General features: G+C 67.1%; 2 protein-coding genes across 2 annotated transcripts in view; one reads left to right on the top strand and one right to left on the bottom strand.

Annotated features, from left to right (window-relative positions):
• The window catches only part of MNEG_5877 (Replication factor C subunit 5), a gene marked incomplete at both ends in the record, with an annotated part of 3,010 nt that extends 886 nt beyond the window's left edge, over positions 1–2,124 (bottom strand). Inside the window, 5 exons of the mRNA XM_014045646.1 lie at positions 58–269; positions 711–870; positions 1,145–1,218; positions 1,534–1,747; positions 1,935–2,124. Of these exons, the coding sequence (XP_013901100.1) occupies positions 58–269; positions 711–870; positions 1,145–1,218; positions 1,534–1,747; positions 1,935–2,124 (850 nt within the window). The remainder of the gene's footprint in view (positions 1–57; positions 270–710; positions 871–1,144; positions 1,219–1,533; positions 1,748–1,934) is intronic.
• Positions 2,125–3,091: 967 nt separating this feature from the next.
• MNEG_5876 (hypothetical protein) overlaps positions 3,092–9,132 on the top strand; it is a gene marked incomplete at both ends in the record, with an annotated part of 8,688 nt that continues 2,647 nt past the window's right edge. Inside the window, 13 exons of the mRNA XM_014045645.1 lie at positions 3,092–3,138; positions 3,359–3,458; positions 3,646–3,695; positions 4,052–4,143; positions 4,712–4,835; positions 4,984–5,087; positions 5,268–5,383; positions 5,618–6,472; positions 6,776–7,055; positions 7,248–7,458; positions 7,658–7,756; positions 8,026–8,353; positions 8,556–9,100. Coding sequence (XP_013901099.1) covers positions 3,092–3,138; positions 3,359–3,458; positions 3,646–3,695; positions 4,052–4,143; positions 4,712–4,835; positions 4,984–5,087; positions 5,268–5,383; positions 5,618–6,472; positions 6,776–7,055; positions 7,248–7,458; positions 7,658–7,756; positions 8,026–8,353; positions 8,556–9,100 — 2,951 coding nt within the window. The remainder of the gene's footprint in view (positions 3,139–3,358; positions 3,459–3,645; positions 3,696–4,051; positions 4,144–4,711; positions 4,836–4,983; positions 5,088–5,267; positions 5,384–5,617; positions 6,473–6,775; positions 7,056–7,247; positions 7,459–7,657; positions 7,757–8,025; positions 8,354–8,555; positions 9,101–9,132) is intronic.

Raw genomic sequence — 9,132 nt, 5'->3', positions numbered from 1 at the left:
CCCCCGCCCACACACCCCAAGACCAAACCCCGCCTCCTCCTCCCGCGCGCGCCTCACGCTGAAAGGCCTCGTTGAAGTCCTCGTTCAGCAGCCAGTTCACCACCGCCTCGATGTCGCGCGGCATGGGGCTGCCCGTGCAGAGGTACACGGCGTCGCCGTCCACCGCGTCAAACGCCATGTGGGCGCTCTGCAGGATGTTGAGGCTGCGGCGCATGTCGCCGGCCCCCAGGGTGATGAGCGCGTCCACGCCGCCGGGGCCCATCTTGACGCTGCGGGCGCGGGCGTGAGCATGGGGGGGATGAGGAGGTCCACTCTGATGAGCGCGGGGCCGATGGCAGTGATGCTATGGCATGAGTAACTTATCTATCTATCTATCATGGGAGGTTTCAGATGGGAGGGGTGAGGACCCGCAGGGGCCCGCGCAAATAGTTCAGGCTGGGGCCACCATGGCCAACAGCCAGCATCATCGCAGCAGCGACTTCACAGCAAGTTGACAGGCGAGCAGCCTTGGGAGGGCATGGATAGGAGGGCGGGGCAGGTGCCACCACAGCTGTGACCAACACGCCAGGTGCATGCGCGCAAGCCAACGCCGGGCCCAGAACTGGGTGCGCGGTGCTCAGCCGGCGCCCAGCACCTCCCTTTGCCGCTTGACCCGGCGTCTTTGCCCCCAGCCGGCTGGCATGTTTGCCTCTTGCGCGGCACCCACTCACCCCTCCTGCTCCACAACATGCTCCAGCCGCAGCCGCACGTGCTCAGGGTCCAGCGGGGGAAAGCGGAAGCGCGTGCAGCGGCTCTGAAGCGCGGGGATGATCTTGATCACGTAGTTGCAAATCAGGCAGAAGCGCGTGTTGCGCGTGTACTTCTCAATCACTGGACGGGACGAAAAACACGGGTGTGATTGAGTTGGGTTGCGTTGGGTTGCATTGGGTTGGGGGACGGGGGCGTTCAATGCAGGGCGCGAGCGAATAGCGAGCCTGGGGCACGGCGCGACTGGCCCTGCTGCATGCGCTGCGTAAAGGCAACGGGCATGATTTATGCAAAGTGCAGGGGTGCAGCTGGGTCTGCACGCATCCCACAGCGGCTCTTCAGTTGACATCTGCAATACGCTGAGCACATGCATACGCACTCTCTCCCTGCGTCGCACCTCGCCGCAGCGCAAACTGTGCGTCCTTGGTCATGGCGTCGCACTCATCCAATATCACCAGCTTGAATGTGTTGCTGCAGCGGTACAGCGGCAGTACAGCGGCCGCGGCGCGCCGGATTATGAGGAGGCGCACGCTCTGCTGGCTGCAGCATTGTGCAGGTGGGCGCTGGCTGCAGAGCCACCCAGCGCGTCGCCCCGAATCAGGCCTAAGGTAGCGCAAACTGCTTGTGGCGGGTGTGCGCGCCCATAAGACGCACTGCTGAACACCCTGCATCCCTTACAAAAGAGATTCTGGGCCTGCCTGCCCCCTTGGCCTGTCTTGCGGCCCACTGCTGACCCCGGGCCTCTTGAGCCAACCGTAGCGCGCACACACGCGCGCGCGGCCACACCTGTACACGCTGCGCGTGCTTGCGAAGTCCTGGATCTGCTGCCGCACAACGTCAATGCCGCGCTCGTCCGAGGCGTTGAGCTCCAGCGTCATGTTCTGCAGCGCCTTGCCGTAGATCTGGCGCGCCACCGCCAGGATTGTGGACGTTTTGCCGGTGCCGGGCGGCCCGTACAGCAGCAGGTGCGGCAGCCGGTTCTCCCGAGTCAGCCGTCGAACTGCCAAGGGCGGCGCGAGGCAGGGGTTTTCTGGGGTCGTGCGCGGCGCGGCAGCGAGCAGGTCGCAAGCGCGGACGGGGCTGGCGGCCTTGCATTACACAGCTCCACTTCCAGCCGACCCGGTGCGTGGTTGAATGAGCTGCGTTGGCAGCTGCGGGGTTGTGTGGTGCCATGCGCATGCGCTCACTTGTGTCAATGATATCCTTGTGCGCCGCCACGTCGTCGAGCGTCTTTGGCCGGTATTTCTCGACCCACGGCGCTGCCTTGCCGTCCACTGTTGGGTCGACGCGTAGCCGCTTGCCCGCCGCACTGGTCCCTGCCTCCGCTTCATCGAGCTTGGCTATCCCCTCTATGTTTTGCGGTTTGTCTATTTCCATCGCGGCTGCTGCTGGTGGGTGCTGCTGGTGCTGTGGCCAGACTTGTGATCAAAGTGGAGGGAACACAACCGGGTGATCTCGCTCGATCTTCTGGTATATTGCGATAGAGCTTGCTTTTACGGTCTGATATGGTCGGATATCGGCCTGTTCTAGCCTTGCTCGTAGATCTTGAGTGTAGTGCGCGCGTATGGTTGGGCAGGGTTTGATTGGCGTACGTTGTTCGACTATTGATCATCAGCCACTTCGAAGCTCCACCTGCCCGCACCGTGCCCTCTGCATCCCGTCGCAATGTGTTGCCACCCGCCCACCCACCCGCCAGGGTGTGCGGTGCCGCTGCTTTGCAGCGGAGCGCAGATATGAACGGATCACTTGACATGGCGAATCACTTTTCGCTGCGCTCAAGTAGATGCGCCACGTAATGCAGGCAAATGCTCCAATGTGCATGCAGATGATTCGACGAATGATGGTGCGTGCCTATCTGGTGTCTGGCGTGACAAGATCCGCGCTGCCTCACCAGGCGCCATGCCGAGGTGACCGCTGCTCTGTGCCAGATGCTGCTTGTGGCGCTTTCACGATGGCGACGGGATATTGCGCCACGCACCAGACAAGGTACATGGGGGCGTTGCGCTTCAGGCTATGGTTGTGGTCTTGTGGAGCGAGTGCGGAAGAGTGGACAAGTCAGTGCTGCATGTGCCAATTCCTGCTATAGTAAGAAGATGAAGACTGGAGCGACGTACACAATGCATATGCAAGTGAGGGGACAAAATTACATTACAAGGCGAGGGGAAGTCTACTTGGTCAAACGCTGATGATTGACCCCACAACCGTACATTCCAAACAGCAGAGAGAGGGCGGAATAGCCGCGATTTCTGCCATGCAGCATTTCAAAGAACAACAATCGAGGCCTGTGGCTAGAAATGCTACATCCACCCGCTTTGCAGGGGCCCGCCCTAGGCCCGCCCTGCCGATGACCGCAGCAGCAGCAGCTGAGCTCGAGCTGGTGCCGCTGCTCAGGTGCGAGCTCGCTGGCACGGGGGGATCACCGGTCACAGCGACACGTGAAACTCCTTACACCGCACGCTTGAACTGATTTTGATAACTTTTTACATGGATACAACACGGTCGCGCTCGTTCAAATTTTGAAGATCACAGCGGCCGGCTAGGTCAGGCACCTGGTGCTGCGGAAGCATCATGAAGAGCTAGATTAGCTTTGAATTGGCAGCTGCAGGCCAAGGGAGCCCGGCATGGAGAGCGCTTCGAGCTCAGGGACCCAGGAGGGGTACGCAGAGGTGGACCCCGGCATCCTCGGCACCTTTGGCATCACAGACAACCAGGTTTCCGATCACCAGCTGTTCACGGCGTAAGCAGGGCTTGAAAGGGTCCCACCGGGTGAGCCAGCCACCGACCATCGCTGACCAGGGCCGGCTGCCCTCGCAGGCTCTGGTTTAATACGGTGCTGGGAGCAATATGCTTCGTGGCTTTCTGTTTCCTGCAGCGTTCGGCCTTCCCGCGGCACTACAGGCACAGGCTGGTGCGCTGCTGGACGTGCTTGCTGATGTGCTCCGCTGCCGGTGTGCCAGCATTGTTGATGAGCCGCTGGAGTGTCGTGTCCAGCAATCCTGAGAACTGCAAATGACAAAGCTTGAAGTTTTGTATGACTCGCTTGGACAGTACAGTCAGGTAGCCAGCATGCTCATCCAGCGCCTTATGGGCGGTGCTCGTGATCCCTCTTCACCAGCTGTCGCCCTCGGTCACGATCAAGCCTCGGGGGCTCCCAACCACCGGATGGGCATCTCTGTGGTGAGAGGGGCCTGTGGGCTGAGCGGCCTTGGGTGTACCGTGCCATCAGGAGCATGCGGCATCATTTGCAGCTGAGGAGCGTGCACAGAGCGGTGCTTTGTGCCCATCCCGTCCCGCATGTCTGCAGGCAATGGCTGGTCAACGCGATCGTGACGCCGGAGAACGAGATCCTGAGCAGCGCGGGGCTGGACGCAGTGGTGGGCGGAGTACAGTTGGCGGGTCGGTGTGGGCGTGGCGCAGCGGGAGAGGAGGAGAGTGAACCCCACTGTTGTTGCAGCGGCAGCACCAGAACAGCACCAGCACCGGCAGCATCAACAGCACATGGAAGGGCAGCCTGTTGAAGCAGCAGCGGCAGCAGCAGCAGCAGCGGCAGCAGCAACAGCACAGTGCAGCAGGAACAGCGGCCCAGCACCCGCAGCCTACTCGATCAGCAGCACTAGTTGCAGCATAAAATCCAGCAATCCCATATGGGCCGCAGAACTCCTTTCGTTTGTGACATGCTTGTGCGTGAAATCTGACATGACTTTTGCCCTGCCCTTTTCAAGGTGATGACGTGGTCACTGAAGATCGGAATAAGCCTCTTCTTGCCAATGGCGGCCGTTGGCTGTGCTGTATGTGAGTGGACGCAGAACTGCCCAGAAGGCCGAGGCTCGTGGCAGGCGGGGCGCGGCAAAGGCGGGAGCAAGCCAGCAGGCCCTGATTGGAGGAGGCATGCTGAGCGGAGGCCCACACGACATGAGGCTGCCTAAGCCTCACCCAGCGCCCCCCCCCCCCCCCGCCGTCGCAGTGATCCCTCTGCACTACACCTCAGCGCACGGCAACAAGCGGCTGATGGAGGACGCAGAGGGCAACCCCAGCAAATTGATGCGCCTCACAATCGCGGCGGTGCCGGACCGCTCGCCCAAGTTCTGGTGCGGGGGAGCGTTTGGGCCCCCGCCAGTGACAGCCAAACTCATACAGGCCGAAAGCCGGTGCATGCAAGCTGCCGCTGCATGATTGGGATCTGGTGTTGACTGCAGCGCACTACCCACCCTTGCGCCGCGCGTGCCGCCCTCTCAGGCTGCACTTTGTCCTGGTGGTGCTGTACAATGTGTACGCCATGTGCATCCTGTTCTGGCACTTCAGGCGCTACGTCATCATCCGCCACAGCTACCTCACGCGAGGTGCGAGCATGCATGGAGGGTGCATGGGCATTGCTTTCGCAGCACCAGCGGCCAGCGGCTGCTCCCGGGCCGGCCGCGGATCTGGCACGCCTCAGCATCTGGTGTGGAGGCTTTGGCTCTCCAGACGCCGCCTTGCTTCGTCCCTTCGCACCCAACCTCCCACGCCCGTCCCGCCGCCAGGTGACGACCCGAACTTCTGGCTGACCCTGACGCACCAGGCGGACGCCAAGAGCATCAGCAAGAAGGTCAAGAGGATGCTGCTCGACTTGAACCTGGCATCAGAGGGGGGCGGCGAGGTGCGGACGAGGGTCTAAGGGGGCACCCTGCGGCAAGAGCGCTTGGAAGGGTGCCTGGCTGCCATGCGCCGTGCCACGCCATGCGGCGCGCCATGCCATGCGGCGTGCCATCCCGAGGCGGTGGAGAGAGGTGACATGCATGACAGGCAGGGGCGGAGGCTTTCACAGAAGCTCAAATAACTTCCCAAGTCAGCGGCTGCACCCACGCACCCCCCTTCCGGCTTCACCCCGCAGGGCGGCCGCGGCGCAAGCGGCGGCGGCGGCGCCGGCGAGGACGGCGGCGCGCTGCTGAGCGCGTTTGCGCGCGAAAACAACGGCCGCTCCGCGTCGGTCATGAGCAGCCTGCGGGGCATCGGCGCGGGCATCTCCAAGTTCTTCTCAGCGGCCTCTGTCATGGGCTCGCGCGCCCCGAGCCTGACCCCGCCGCCCTCGGAGCTGAACTCCCTCGCGACCAACAGCCTCATCGTCACGGGCGGCAGCCCGGGGCAGGGGCCGCTGTCAGGCACGCCCTGGAGCGCCTCTGCGTCAGGCGTGGGTGCAGGGGCGCACGGCAGCGCGCAGTACGCGGCGGGCAGCAGCGGGGGCGGCAGCAGCGCGGCGGCGTCGGTGCCGCCGAGCCCGGCGGGCGGCGCGGCTGGCGCAGGCGGCGGGCTGGGTGCGGCGAGCGTGCTGGGGGCGACCCCGGCGACGCTCGCCACCCGCATGCGGCTGATGCGCAGCCCGCTGCCGGCGCAGCCGCAGGGGCCGGCCGTGGCGCCGCCGCCGCCGCAGGAGATGAGCGCAGGTGGCGCGTCGGCCGTAAATACCCTCGGGGACGCTGCGGCTGCTGCGGCCATGCCCCAGCCGCCCCAGGCTGCTGCAGCTGCCGCGGCGGCGGCAGCTGCAGCGCACCACCACTACCGGGTTGCGCACATGCGCACGATCACAGAGGAGAACCTGGATGCTATATTGCGCCCCGGCAGCTCAGGAGGCATCGACCTGCTGCTGTCAACGCCCCCGCCGGTTACGCCGCGGACGGCAAGCCGCATGGCCGAAGGCAACGCCGCAGCGGCCGCCGTGGTCGCCGACGCCGTCCGCGCGCCTGACGGCGTGGGGGGGCGCGCGTGGCCGCCGTCACCGCCGCGGCGGCAGGCCGCGCTGCTATCTACGACCGCAGAGAGCGGCGGGAGCGACAACGGCAGCGGCGCAAGCACCGCCCGCAGCTGCAGCGGTGCGAGCGGCAGCGGCAGGAGTGGCAGCGGCGGGGAGGAGGATGCACAGAGGCCGCGCCCTGGGCGGGAACCCAGCTGTGCGGACGCCTCGGCCGCGGCGGCACTGCTGGCAGGCAGCGGCCCGCTGACAGCGTCTGACGCTCACGCCGCCTCCCTTGCGTCGCCGGCGCCGACCCCGCAGCCGCTCGCCAGCCGCGCCACGCCGCCGCCGGCGGGCGCTTGGCCTGGCGCGCCCTCGCCGGTTTCGCTGGGCCCCGGCCCCGTCGGCGGTGCCCAGGTCGGGGCGGGCGACGTGCCCGCGGCGCGCCACGTTGCGGGGCCGCTGGCTGTCGCACCCGACGACGTGCGGCTCGTCATGGCGGGCATGCGCACGCCGCGGGGCGCCAGCAGCGACGGGAGCGGCTCGAGCGGCGTGGACGCGTCGATCGTGGACGTGTGGGCAGTGCAGGGCGAGCCGGCAGGTGCGCGCAGCGGGCGAATTCCGTGGGCTGTGCTAGGCAGGACCGGCTGTGAATGATCTTGACAGGGATCGGAGTCCGTTGCCCGCAACCCTTGGTCCAAGGCTGGTTTGCATGCCGGATCCGCGGCTAGAATCGAAAATTGCAGGCTGGCTTGCCCCATTCATCTCCGTCTCCTCCTGCCTCCCGCCACAGGCGCCGAGGCGGGCGGCGAGGCGCGCCGCGTGGCGTACCACTGGTGGAAGGCGCTGCCGGAGGGCTCCCTCCAGAAGGCGGGCAGCTTGTCTGAGTCGGACCTGGACGGCTACGACGGCTGGCGGGAGCAGCCGCTCCTGGCCAAGCCGAGCGTGCGGTTCCGCAAGACCATCAACGCGGACAACCCGGCGTACAAGCCCTATGGCGCTAAGTAAGCACGGCCCCATGCGCGCTGGTGGCCCAGCGCGGCGCAGCCGGGCGCACCCTCGGGGGAAGCCGGCTCGGAGGCCCGGGCAGGTGGCGTTTCGCAGGGGGCAGCCGCGAGGCGCGTTCCGGCTGCTGCGAGGCCCGTTTGCTCTGCGCGGTTGCCTAAAAAATGCTCCTGGCCCCGCGCCGCCCCCGTCCTGCAGTGCGGACCCGAGTGAGCGCGCCAAGGTGGCGGTCAACGCGCAGCACTACGCCATTCTGGTGACAGACGTCACCCAGTGGCCTTACCCAGAGCTGCAACGGTGGGGCACGGGGCGGGGCGGGGCGAGAATGGGGCGCTGCCTCGTCGGCAGGCCGCTCCGTCGGCGTCGCTCCCAATCTAAGCTCGATGCCTCTCGCGCCCACGGGTGCTGGGTGCCTTTTGCGCTCACCGACATGTTGCCCTGCGCCGCGCTTTGGCCGAGCCGAGTTCACAGCCTTGGGTGCCTCCACCCCTCAAACGGGATGTGTTTCTTCCGGTGACTCCCCACCCCCCACCCTCTGGCGCGCCTTCCTCCAACCTCCACCCAAGGGAGTACGAGGCGCACCGCCTGCCGACCAGGCTGGAGCGCTGGCTGCACTGGATGGGCCGCGCCCCCGGCCTCGGCCGCCCGGCAGGCCTCTTCCTCGGCGCCCGCGGCAGCAGCGACGCCGACGCCGGCGACGCAGCACACGGCGGCGGCGCCGGCGGCGGCGCCGGGGCGCCCGCGCGCACCCCGCGGCGCTCGCTCGAGCCTTCCGCGGCCGCGGGGGAGCGCAAGCGGCCGGCGCGGCGGTCGCTTGTGCGCAGGCGGGACGAGATGCAGCTGATGGATGATCTGGAGGCTGCGGCTGAGACCATAGAGCACGCCAAAGCCAAGGTAGGGAGGGAACGAGACGACAAGGGCAAATCCAACGGCCTCTTCTGCGGATCCACCAAGCAAGCAGGAGGGCAGGGCAGGTGGGCGCGGCCATGCGCAGATTCCGAGGCGGCGCATGCGGGCCCAAGCCTGCTCCGCTTGTACTGTGGGTGCAGAGGCTCAGAGCGCCGCCGTCGCCCCCCGCTCCGCGTCCGCCCCGCAGCTGCAGCTGCTGGCTGTCGCCTCTGGCGACGATGGCCACGCCGCCGAGCGCGCGAGCAAGACGCTCAAGCGCATCGCCAAGGCGGAGCGGGAGGTCACGCGGCTCGCGGAGCAGCGGGAGCGCACTGTCGCGCTGTCGCGGGAGCACTCACACTTGCACCTAGCGCTGTCACGCGCCGCGTTTGCCTGCGGCGGCGGCGCGTCGGTGCCCCCGACGCCCGGCGGCCACCACGGCGGCAGCGCTGGCGGCGCAGGCGGCGGCAGCAACGGCGGCGGCGGCGGGCGCGGGAGCGCGGCGCCGAGCCGGATCGCGTCGGTGCGGTCGATGAGGATGGGGGACGGGCTCGTCTGCAGGGCGGACAGCGCGGTCGCCGGCGCCGCGGTCGGCGCGGGCGCTCCAGCCACGCCGTGCGGCGACGCGCTGCGCGCGAGCAACGCGACGCCCACGCACCCCGCGGGCAGCGGCCGCTCGCTGTCGGCGCACCACGCGCCGCCGCCCGGCGGCCCCAGCTCGCGCGCCGCAAGCGAGACGCGCCAGCGGCGCCCGTCGGGCGCGTCGGGCGGCGGCGCCGACGGGG

The sequence above is a fragment of the Monoraphidium neglectum genome, assembly GCF_000611645.1.
Source record: "Monoraphidium neglectum strain SAG 48.87 unplaced genomic scaffold scaffold00908, whole genome shotgun sequence".
Taxonomy (NCBI): domain Eukaryota; kingdom Viridiplantae; phylum Chlorophyta; class Chlorophyceae; order Sphaeropleales; family Selenastraceae; genus Monoraphidium; species Monoraphidium neglectum.
The sequence above is the reverse complement of the archived record's forward strand: the minus strand, read 5'-3'. Positions and strand labels throughout refer to the sequence as shown.